Below are 12957 nucleotides of genomic sequence, written 5' to 3'. Positions count from 1 at the left end.
ATTTATTTCAAGGTTATAATAGTCTTTATATTTATAATTTTTTAAGATTTCAATACCAAAACGACATCGTTTTGAGAATAAATGCAGATAACTTATCTGCATTAACTGCAGAAACATTTTTTCCTTATATGATATCATCGAAATATATTCTATCATTTTTTCCCCTTATTTAACTTAGGGATAAGATATTGTGACACACAAATAATGTTACGCATAATGTTACGACCACATCTTAACCGTTGATTTCCATCAATCAACGGTTATCATTTATTGCGAATTAATAATTAATTAATGAGTTTAATTTGAAAAATGATAACCATTGATTGACGGAAATCAACGGTTAAGATGTGGTCGTAACATTGTGCGTAACATTATTTGTGTGTCACAATATCCTATCCCACTAACTTATTTCAATCTACAATCATATTATTTATAGCTCAATTACATCCTAATTTACATGTCAATCACGCGTAAGTTTTCTTTTCTGATTAATCTTTCTTCCCCTACAGACTATTTTCATGCCCTACAAACTTCCTAGACCCTCAAATTTCTTATTTGACGTATATACTTTTTAATTTTGGAACAATGGGATCTTCCCGTGACCTTGAAGTGAATATCAATGGCGAAGAAAGTTTCATGGTAGACAAGGTGAAACTCACTCTCTCTCTCTCTCTCTCTGTTTTGATTTTTTTTTTTTTTTGTTCAGTAACTTGTAGGGTCAGCTTTATTTGGGTTCCTCTATTTTCCATGTTAATTAGTTTTGGGATAAAGATGTTATTGACGTAGAATTTGTAGAGTCAGTTTAATTGTGTTTTTCTTCTTCTTCTTGAAACTGTTGTGTAGAGTAGTTAATGAAATATGTGTTTTATGTACATTTTTATTTTAAAAGTTAAAACTCAAAACAAAAACAACATGAATATATTCTCTAAAATTGATTCTAAAAATTAAAAACAGTTATAATTTCTAGAATTACTTTTACAAAACAGGTATTATGTATTATTGTCTCTTTTTTTTTTTCTTCAAAAAATTAAAATACTACTTTTAAAAACAAAACATGTCCTGAGTGAAAACATTTGGGGATTAGTATGCGCTTGTTCTTTTCTCCCGACATAATGACAAGCAAACACTTAACATTGCATTACACTATAAAGCATGGGAGGCATGTGGACCTGCTTGCAATACCCTTCATGTCATTATGGATTTCACACATGACCCCATGATTTATTACATCTCAAGTGCTTTCTCATTCAGGTTTTCTTGTGTCAGCATACTTATTCACCTTTGGGTATTTCTGCTATTTAAATTCATGATGATGGAATTAATGTTTTTTTTTTTTTTTTGGTTGGTCTTTTCCTCTATTTATATTGATTCGATGTATGTATGACGTATTTTGTTCTTTTCTTTGTTGTGGTGAAAACTGAAACTGTTATTCGTCGCTTTCACACATGCATCTTTTGTTTCTTTGGTAAACAAACAAAATATTTCAATACTTGTTCAGGCCATCTAAATTCTAACCTTCATATATACTGTGCAGAATATTCTTTCATCTTTCTCCCGTAAATTTAGCAACTTAATTGGTAATCTGGAAGACAAAAATGGGGGCCAGAAAGTTATAATTAATGACTTTCCAGGAGGTGCACATGGTTTTGAGCTCATAGTAGAACTTTGCAACAATAGTAACAGGATCAAGATAACTCCATCCAATGTAGCCCTGCTATGTTCTGCTGCTCATTTCTTGGAGATGGAATGTGATCATGATCATGATCATGATCTTGTAACACCCAGCTTCAAACACCGAATTGAAAATTTTCTTGAAGGGATTCGTATCTGGACTTGGTGTGAACTCCTGGAAGCATTGAAACAGTGCCAAGAATTATTCTCTTCCAAAAGTTGTTTAGCAACTCTAGAGAGAATTTTGGATCACTTGATGGAAAGCCTTACTTTGCATATTACAAGCCTATATACATCTTCCGCTGAGAGATCCAGCATCCGGTTTTCCTGTGATACTAGCAGTGCCAGCAGCTGTAGAAACAACTCCTCTGGGACTACATGGTGGTTTAAACATCTTCTGTTCTTGAAGATTGTTTTGTTAGACAAGATGATAAGGATAATGATATCTCATGATTTTGATCATGGTATACTGTCCAAGTTTTTATTCTACTATCGCAACTTAAGTTGTGTTTGTGCTGCACGAGCTGGGAGGATTGAGATAACTGAGGTTGTGATCAATCTTCTTACATTGCTCGATATGAAATCGGTTTCTTGGAAGGATTTATTCGATCTTTATCGAATTGCTACTGGCTTGAGATTAAGCAGAGTTTGCAAAAACAAGATAGAAGGTCTTGTTGTTCCTCTGCTGCATCATGCAACAATCGATTATCTACTTCTTCCATCTCCACGTGGGAGTCGTCATGCATATGATGTTGATTCTGTCCTAAGGCTCATGCATAAATATTATTTTGGAGGAAGTACTGCTGATTTAACTTTGAGTCCAATTAAGAGAGTTGCAAAAATGATGGATTTGTTTCTTGCCGAAGTTGCTCCAGATCCTCATCTAAAACCTTCTGAGTTTGAAGCATTGATTACTGTGCTCCCAGATACAGCGAGGGAATCTCATGATCAGTTATATCAAACCATGGACATGTATCTAAAGGTAAGCTACCCCTTTCCATGATTCTATGACTCTTACTAGTTTGCAACATTGCAATACTTGGTTTGCAATTTTACATTTCACCATGAACTATGGTGCTTGAAATAATTACTTTAAAAAGCTTGAAACTTCTATTTGTTCATTGATCCTGCTATGTTATCAAGTTCTACTGTTTTATGAATTCTATTTCATCCATAGGTCCATGCAGGAGTAGGTGACAAGGAAAAGATGAGTATCTGTCGTCCACTGAAGCACGAGAAGCTGTCACCTAAACTTTTGAGACATCTCAGACGAAATTTGTTATTTCCTTCTGAAACAAAACTAAGGGCTCATGTTACTAAACGATGCCGAATGAAAACCTTATTCCTGGAAAATTATACTTTGAAAAACTTTTTTGACTCCATGTTATGTAAAACCTTCAAGAAGATGGATGTGGAAGAGATTGTTGAAATGGGAATTTCTGATGCTGAAGAGCGTAGGCTGTGTCAACTGAATCCAAAAGCTTAGAGGAGTTTTGGAAGGGATGCGGAGTGGGAACCAATTGGCTTGCGAAAAGAAGTCAGGAATTCATATCGAGAGCAATGGAATTCACTTGCCAAAACTCTGATCACGATGACAATGGTAGAGAATAATATAAAAGCATTAAAAAAAAGATAATGGTATCCCATTTTTTTGTGATTTCATGTTTTTCTTAATTCCACCTGAAAGTGGAGGCAGCGAAGATCGAACTCGTGACTTCGTGATAACACTCTGATATCATGATAAATATCACTTCAACCAAAAACCTTAAGATATTAGACGATGATTTTAAAGCTTTTATATTATTCTCTATCGTATTGTTTCAGATTTGACACTGAATTTTGCGTTGATCCTTTTAAAGCCTTCCCTGACGATTAGTCTTTGTTGTTTTAAGAAAAGTAAAAGAAGAGGAAAAGAGGGTTGAAAGTGTTGTGCAGAGAATACACATAACTTTTATTGAATAACTCTTTAAATAGAGTTAAAGTCTAACTGAACAAATCAGATATCTCCTTATTTGTAGGCATGAATAATAACATCCTAATCTTAACAAACAGAATCAGCAACATATCAAATTTGAAATACTAAAACAGAAAATAACAAACTCCTAAAATCTAAATAAAATATCCCACTTTGCAGCTTTTGTAGGCATACTTTCAACAAATATCCTCCTTGCCTTAATAGCTGCAAACACTTAGTTTAAATCTCAAAGCTTCAAATCTGGCTTTTGGGAGAGCTTTTGTTAAAATATCTGCACTTTGATCTTCAGATTTGCAATACAATAGCTTGACTTCACCTTCTTTCTGCACTTCTCTTAAGAAAAACAACTTGATCTTAAAATGCTTAGTTTTTCCATGAAAAACAGGATTATTTGAAATTGAAATAGCGGCTTGATTATCAACAAAGATCTGTGTTGGCTCATTTTGCTCCATATGTAAATCAGCAAGTACATTTCTCAGCCAAATTGCTTGATTCACAGCCACAGTGGCTGCCACATATTCTGCCTGCAATGCTTTGAGTTACAACATCTTGTTTTTTTGAACACCATGAAAAAACTCCTGATCCAAAACTGAAACAATAACCAGTTGTGCTTCTCATGTCATCAATTGAGCCTCCCCAATCACTATCAGAATATCCATGAAGCTCAAAATTCTGAAAGTGATAATACTTAACACCATAATCTATAGTTCCCTAAATATATCTCACAATCCTTTTGGCGGCTTGAAAATGCACTTCACTAGCACAATGCATGAACCTTGAAAGTATACTTACTGCAAATACAATGTCAGGCCTAGTTGCAGTAAGGTACATGAAGCAACCAATTAGACTTCTGTAATGATGTTCATCAACTTTATCAGCTCCATCATCCTTGCTAAATTTCTCCTTGTGGTCCATTGGAGTAGAAGTGCTTTTGCAGTCCTCCATATGAATTTTTTTTAGTATTTCCTTTGCATACTTCTTTTGGCTTATAAAGACTCCATCATGATCTTGCTTCACCTCTATTCCCAAGAAAAAAGTCATCAAGCCAAGGTCTGTCATTTCAAACACTTCAAGCATTTCATCTTTAAACTCTTGCATTAGCTTTTCATCATTTCCTGTTACAAGCATATCGTCAACATAGATTGAAACTGTAATTAAATTAGCATCTGACAGCTTCACATATAATGTTGCATCGTTTGGACTTTTGATGAATCCAAGACTTTGAAGATAATCATCTATTCTGTTGTACCAGGCCCTGGGGGCCTGTTTAAGACCATACAAAGCCTTTTTTAGCTTGTAGACCTTATCTTCCTGTCCCTTGACTAGAAATCCCTCTGGTTGCTCCACAAATATCTCCTCCTGCAGATAACCATTTAAGAAGGCAGACTTTACATCTAAATGGTAAACTTTCCATCCCTTATGTGCAGTCAAGGCAAGCAACATTCTAATTGTATCAAGGCGTGCAACTGGAGCAAATGTTTCTGAAAAATCTACTCCAAACATCTGAGCATATCCCTTCACCACTAACCTAGCCTTGTATTTATTTATAGAACCATCTGCATTAAGTTTGGTTCTATAAACCCATTTGACACCTATAGGCTGCTTGTGTTGAGGTCTGTCCACTAACTCCCACGTGTCATTTTTCTTGATCATCTTTAGCTCTTCCTTCATAGCATCTACCCACTTGTCATCCTTCCCTGCTTCTTTGAAATCTGCAGGTTCTAGAACAGCTACATTACTCCTTTCATAAATTTTAGATAGCGGTCTTGTACCTCTGACTGGAATGTCATCTATATCATCATCAAAGTATTGTGGAATTTTTAGCAACTCATTTATTGTCTCCTCCCATTTCCATTTTTTGTCTTCCATGAATTTAACATCTCTACTTACAAGAATTTTTCCATTTTGTGGTTGGAAAATTCTATAAGCTTTGGAAGTACTACTGTATCCAATGAAAACTCCAGGTTCTGCCTTTTTATCAAGTTTGTCTCTTTTAACCTGTGGAACAAAAGAAAAACAAACACAACCAAAAAATTTTAAATTTTGTAAATCTGGTTTGTAACCAAACCAGGCTTCAAATGGAGTTTTTTTCTGCAGAACTCTTGTAGAGAGTCTATTTAGCAAGAAGACTGCAGTGTTTGCAGCCTCTGCCCACAATTTTTTTGGCAGCTCCTTTTCATGTAGCATGCACCTTGTCATCTCCATAATGCTTCTATTCTTTCTGTCAGTTACACCGTTCTGTTGTGGGGTATAAGGTGTTGTAAGTTGGTGCTCAATTCCAGACTCTTCACAAAATTTGTCAAAAACAGCATTTGTATATTCTTTCCCATTATCTGACCTTATTGTCTTCAATTTGCAATTACTTTGATTTTCCACCAATGCTTTATATTTCCAGAAAATGTTAGCAACCTCAAATTTGGACTTGAAGAAATAAATCCAACAAAATCTAGTACAATCATCAATAAATATAATATAATATCTATTATCATTTAAAGATAATGTTCTCTGAGGTCCTCCAACGTCTGTATGTACCGGCTGCAGTTTTTGTGTTGCTCTCCATGCTGTTTGAGGAAATGATTTTCTGACTTGCTTGCCATATTGACAAGCCTCACAATCATCAATCTTGTCTTCAATCAATGACACACCTTTCACCAAGGCATGTTTCTGCATGTATAGAAGTCCAGCAAGATGGAAATGTCCTAGCCTCTTGTGCCATAATTTAGTGTTGCTGACAGTACTTGAAAAAGCTAATTGCTCCTCCTCCATCATATTAAGAGCATAGCTTTTAGCTTTCATTTTCACCTTAAATATATCTCTTCCTTCCGTATCTTTGATCAAGCACCATTTGTCTTCAAATATGACTTTCAAGCCTTTTTCAACAAGCTGTGCAACACTAAGCAGATTTTGATCTATGTCAGGAACATATAAGACATCAGAAACATGTTTCAAACCTGTTAAGCTTTCTATAGCAACTTTCCTTTTTCCCTTGACTGATATGAAATCACCATTTCCAATTTTTACTTTGGAAACGATGGTGTTGTCAAGCTCAATAAACAACTTTTTGTCATTGGTCATATGGTTTGTGCAGCCGCTGTCTATTAACCATGAATCACTGGAACTGTTGCTTGTAGCAAAGCATGTTGCAACAAAGAGTTGTTCATCTTGCTCATCTGTGGACACCTTTGCCTCTTCCAGTTTAGACTTGCAGATCCGCTCTACGTGTCCCATAATGCCACATTTTCTACACTCGACATTTGGCCTCCACCAACATTTTCTTTGAGGGTGATTTTTTTTTTGCAGTGTGGACAAGGTGGAAAAGTCTCATATTGCTGCTTGTTGGAGCCTTCACCCCTCTCACTCTTCCATTTGTTGTTATTCTTATCTTTGTCTCCTCCAGAATTTTGTGTTTTTATATGAAAAGCACCTTGTACCTCCTCCTCTTGTCTCATTTTTCTTCTCTGTTCCTGTGCCTGCAAAGCATTTAATAGTTCTGCCAAGGAAATACTTGACATATCCTTTGAGTTCTCCAGAGATGCAATTTTGGCTTCAAACTTTTCAGTAATTGTAACTAAATTTTTTTGAACAATTCTAGAATCTGAAAAATCAGTACCAAGAAGTCTTACATTGTTGACTATACCAAGAAGCTTGTTGGAGTATTCCTGAATTGTTTCTGATTCCTTCATCCTTTGCATCTCAAATTCTCGGATCAGATTCAACACTTGCATCCCTTTAACCTTCTCATTTCCATCGTACTCTTGCTTCAAAAAATCCCAAATCTCGTGGGCTGTTTTCAATGTCATTATTCTGGTGAGAATAGTGGATGATACAACAACAAATAAGGTTGCTCTTGCTTTTGATTTTCTCTGCTTCCTCTCTTTGTGGTTTCTGATTTGAGCCATAGTAGGATTATCAGGCAAGGTTGGAATTTCGTATTCTTGTTCAACAGCTTTCCAAAGGTCACTTGCATTAAGATAGGCTTCCATTCTAACAACCCAGAGGTGATAATTTTGACCATCAAATACTGGAAGCGCAATTGGAATGGATGAACCTTCTAAATTCATTCTGAAAAGGTTTTGTGTGTGTTTGTGTTTGTGTTTAGGAATTGTGGTTGGGCTTGTCACTCAGTCTCACAGATCCCTCGGATTAGTAGCTCTTTGATACCAATTTGTTGTTTTAAGAAAAGTAAAAGAAGAGGAAAAGAGGGTTGAAAGTGTTGTGCAGAGAATACACATAACTTTTATTGAATAACTCTTTAAATAGAGTTAAAGTCTAACTGAACAAATCAGATATCTCCTTATTTGTAGGCATGAATAATAAAATCCTAATCTTAACAAACAGAATCAGCAACATATCAAATTTGAAATACTAAAACAGAAAATAACAAACTCCTAAAATCTAAATAAAGTATCCCACTTTGCAGCTTTTGTAGGCATACTTTCAACAGTCTTTCCAGTACTTTTTTTTTTCTTTTTCGTAGAATAGTGTTCTAGTACTTCAAGTAGTAAATTATTCAACTCCTGTACAGAGATATTCTACTTAACATATTCCAAATATGATTTTCTAGCTATAAGAGAAAAATACCACTTGTTTCCCCTTTGTGCTGAAAAGGATAGGTCTTGTGAAAGGCTAAAAGACTCCTACCGAGTCTTCAGCATCACCTCTTTTGGGGGCTAGACAAAGAAATTACTTACTATTTGAAGCAATCCTCATATTCGTACAGTGACGAAGCGGGCTCTAATTTTTGTCCGGGCCAAAAAAACCTATATAATCAAAATACTTATTATAATTATATAAGTTTATTGAGAAAAAAAATTACTATGAATTTTAGCATATTAATCTAAACTATTTATTAAATTATGTGACATAATATTAAAAATTCAAATGAATAATTGCTAATGATTATATATAAAAGCAAATATATAAAATGGCACTAACATTTCTTAGAAGAATTTCAAATATAAGAATTGCACTTCCTCCCACATGTAACGAACCAAACATTGTTATAAGAATAAGAAAATACAGAAATATAATAATTATATGAAAAAAAACAAAATTTTGAAATTTGTGTAAAATGAAAGAGAAATTTCAAGAAATGAATAAGGGTTTGGTAGAGTCTTTCAAGAAATGACATAAGGGATGTTTGGTAGAGGAGAAATTTTTTTTTACCAAGGAAGCACAATTACTGGGAATATGATAAGAACGTAAGTTTGCTGATAAAGTTAAAAAAAAGTAAAGTTGTTTAGTAGGACGAAATATTATCTAAAAAATTGATTAATGTTTTCTAAGTTTATATTTGGTCGAGAGTAAAAGATTGATGAAAAAATGAGTTCAAATTACAAAAATAACCCCTTTAATTTTTGAATATTTAAAGAGACGTAGCCATGATTAATTCTGTATTTATGGCGGGTCCTATACTTGTAATTAAATTAAGTAAGTTGAAATGTCTAAATACTTAAAATGTAGATTTTAAAATCAATTATTTTCAATGATATAAATTCTCCAAAATGCAAGGAAATATTAGACAGGTTCAAATAGAAATGTCCTTGTCAATGATAAAAGAAAGCTTCAAAATATCACACAAAAGGGTAACGGTACCAGCCAACCACAAGTACATTAGTTGAAATATATACTCAGAGACTTATCATTAGAGGATGTTTGGCAGTGGAGAAATATTTTTATACCCGAAAATTGTGATTATTGAGAATATGGTGAGAAAAAAAGTTTTTTGAGAATGTTAGCAAAAAATTGTTTGGTAGGCCAAAATATTTCCGAGAATATTGGTTAATTTTCTTGAATGTATGCTTGGTTGATGATAAAATATTGCTGGGAATATAAGAAAGATTTATGAAACTACCCTCATAATATCTTACTTTTGAAACATGATGAACGAAACCTATGTTGCACTGATACCGACATGGGATATGACACGACACGACACTCCGACACGTTAATTCTAAAAAATGTTAAATTTTGACACATTATGACACGTTTTGATATTATATAATATTTTTAATTTATGTAATGTATATTATATTTAGTATTCAATAATTTAACAAAAAAATAAAGCTAAACTTATAGTACCTATCATTTTTGCAAAGAAACATAAGATGTCCCAAATATTTATATTAAATTCAATAAAATCGTAATCGTAATCTAACGAATTTAATAGTTGGAACTCAAAATACAACATAATATAACCTTTGAACCTTTTTAAGTCTTTGCAACGAGTATTGGAGTGTCGGGAAGTGTCAGAGTGTCGGACACGACACGTCAGAATTTTTGAAGTGTCGGTGTTTCATAGTACAAAACAATAAAAGACCAGTGCGCAAAGAACGACCCATTTACAAAACATAGTTTTTTGTATGAACACAATCCGGGGTTATGTGGAGTTGAGTTTTCATCCCTGAAAACTTACAATGCTTCAGATCATGTCAATCCCAGCAAACCTAAACCTTATAGAGCACCAATAAGAGATATCCCAGAAACTGCAAACGTGAAGTTACCTTGCAATGGAACTCGGTGCATGAATTCATCAAAATCCACTCAAGCCACATTAGTTACTGTTGGCATATTTGTGTCTATAATTGCAATATCAGTAATAGGTGTTTTGACCTTCACACTATATCGCCGACGAAAACAAAAGCTTGGAAAAAATTTCATATCTCTAATAGTCGTCCAAGTGCTGATGAAGCCAAGGATGACGAGGGTGTTTTAGTCTGACAAATATGTGACTGCTTTCTCAGGGTGTAACGCTCATCCGCTTCAAGAATCAATGACTATCCCCACACACTAACATGAGACTTTTCAATGTGCTTTTTTCTCACTCACACACTTCCCGAGAAAATTTCCCAGAAGGTCACCTATCCCAGAATTACTACAAGTTAAACACGCTTAACTATAGAGTTCTTCTGTTATGGGCTACCAAAAAATAGATACATCTTGTTAATATAGGTAGTACCAATTAACTCTTATAAGCTATCCCCCATTGTGCAGTCTCATACCTGCACATTCTTTGGAATCTCTCTCTTTCGAGTGTCGATTCATGTACCCCCACTGATAGCCTGACAGGAGCCGCTTCTTGTCTGTGCCCTGTCACATTATGCCCTTTCGCACCTACGATCACTCTCTGCCCTTATTAGCGCCTGAGATGTTACACAGGGCTTGGGAAAAAAATAATACCATGTCTTGGATGGTATTTTAACTTGGGAATTAGTAGTGTAAAATAAATTCCTGGGAACAAATTTTCCCAACCAAATTTTAACTCTTTCTCATACCAAACGTTGTAAAATAATTTATCGCACCCCTCTTTCTCAAGAACCCAAAAAAAAACCAATGTACCAAACACCCCCTAGATGATTTCTGTCACACTTGGGCATGAACCAATGAACCTATGACTTTGATTATTGACATTTGAAAGTAACTAAATACTCTGCAACCTTGTGGAACAGAATAAAAAGGAATTATCCTGGATTTGAGTGGTAATATTAAAAAGTATAAATGAGATCTGGTATTATGAGATACTCACTTTTGCAAGAATGAACGAGATATGTAAACGAGAGGGATACTCACTTTCTTTCAACAGTACACGAATTGAGGGTCATTTTGGTAATGCATTTCACGCTTCCTTTTTCACTTTGCCGGTCATCTGAAAATATTGCCTTCGAGGTGGTATTCTGAGATAGTGATTCTCATCAAATTTTTCAAACAAGTGACAAATAATGGGAAAAACATTTTACCGGATAAATTTGTTTAAAGCTTCTACCAAACATGGAGAACTTGGATTACCAATCTCATTTGCATGAGTATCTGAAAATAAAACCCTACCAAACACTCCCTGAGGGTTTGGGAGAAGAATTCTCGCTCTTGAGTTCCTTTGAAAGCAGAACTCAATTTCAGTTTGAGATTACAAAACATAAGACTATTTCTATGACACAATACTTTTTCATCATCAACCACAAAGAAAGTACAAAACTAAGCAAATTGACGAGAATTAATATTTAGTAAGGGAGAGAGCCAAATCTTAGAATAAGGCAATAGGCAGCAACAAAGCAACTGACGGAAAGAAGAAAGAGAGAGTTATAATTTTATTAAATAATTTTTTAAGATTTTTTTTAATTTAATTAAATATATTTTATTTTTTTTGGAAACAATTAATAATTGAACACATAACCTAATACAAATTATCCAAATTCCTCACCAAATATATTTTAATTTTTAGATAAAGTCAAATTATAATTTTAGCCCAGGTCAAATTATAATTTAACCCGAACACAACTATAATTAATTATATAATTATATATAATAAATAAAATTTATTAAAATTTAACCTAAACATTCCGCAACTTGTACGTGGCTCCGCCACTGTTTCATATTTATGTTCTCCATTTTATCATGATATTAGGCAAGTATATCTAAGGATCATTGGATGCCTATTCATGTGATTAATTTTTTTATTTTTTTTTTGGTTTCCTTTAAACTCTGAATGTCATTCTGCATGTGTACCTTACTAATTGACTACGCCATACATCAATATACCATATTAGGGGGGAATTTCTATATGACAGAACTGGTTTCTTACCTATTACATATGTGGATTGGTGGATCTTGCCTTGTTGACATAAAACCTTCAATTCAATTTTAAAACCAATTCTAAGTCTTGTGGATTTTCTATGTAGTCATGTAACCTAGCCTGTACTAATTTTAAGGAATTATGGAAGAAAAAATCGTTTGCAAATTTAGATAGAATTATATGTTTTTTAACGAATACTTTGGTTGACTAACTTAAGCAACATTGTATAAGCAGGTAATTTATTTATTTATTTTTCTTTTAATAATTTATTTACAAGGTTTTCTCATGCGTTGTAAGTGCGAATGTAATGTACTTTAAGTAAGATTAAGATAATATATAGCTCATAATTTTAAGGGGTTGTTTGGTAGAGAATTTTTTTTTTGTTATCCGAAAATCACGATTTAAAAAATATGATGAGAAATTGACTTTTTGGGGAATATTACCAAAAAAACTGTTTGATAGGACAAAATATCCTCGGGAATGTTGGTTCAATTTTTCTGATGCTATATTTAGTTGATTGTAAAATATTGTTCGAAATGTGTGATGGTTTTACAAAATTAACCTTTATCCATAATTTTAATGCAAAACTTTTCCAATTTAACCAAATTTTTTTCACAATCCCACTGTCGTCGAAAAACAATCCAGAAAACAAAGGTGGATCTTGTGTTTCTTATTCTTTGTAGGACATAAACATCAACAGCCACCTGCAGTTTTTTTTTCTTGCTCCCTCTAATCCACCTTG

The 12957-nt window shown here is 33.8% G+C and overlaps 1 protein-coding gene across 1 annotated transcript; it reads left to right on the top strand.

Moving 5' to 3' along the window:
- Nucleotides 1-585: 585 nt before the first annotated feature.
- Nucleotides 586-3257, top strand: LOC133312844 (BTB/POZ domain-containing protein At3g22104-like). Its single transcript, XM_061514121.1, has 4 exons — nt 586-648; nt 1535-2653; nt 2849-3094; nt 3153-3257. Exons 1-4 carry the CDS (start codon nt 586-588, stop codon nt 3255-3257), a joined length of 1533 nt encoding a protein of 510 aa, XP_061370105.1.
- The last annotated feature ends 9700 nt before the right edge of the window (nt 3258-12957 follow it).

The sequence above is a fragment of the Gastrolobium bilobum genome, unplaced genomic scaffold (genome assembly GCF_033153095.1).
Source record: "Gastrolobium bilobum isolate Gb01-03AN ecotype WA unplaced genomic scaffold, APGP_CSIRO_Gbil_v1 utg12574, whole genome shotgun sequence".
Lineage (NCBI taxonomy): Eukaryota > Viridiplantae > Streptophyta > Magnoliopsida > Fabales > Fabaceae > Gastrolobium > Gastrolobium bilobum.
Note: the sequence above shows the minus strand (reverse complement) of the source record. Positions and strands in the feature narration are given on the sequence as shown.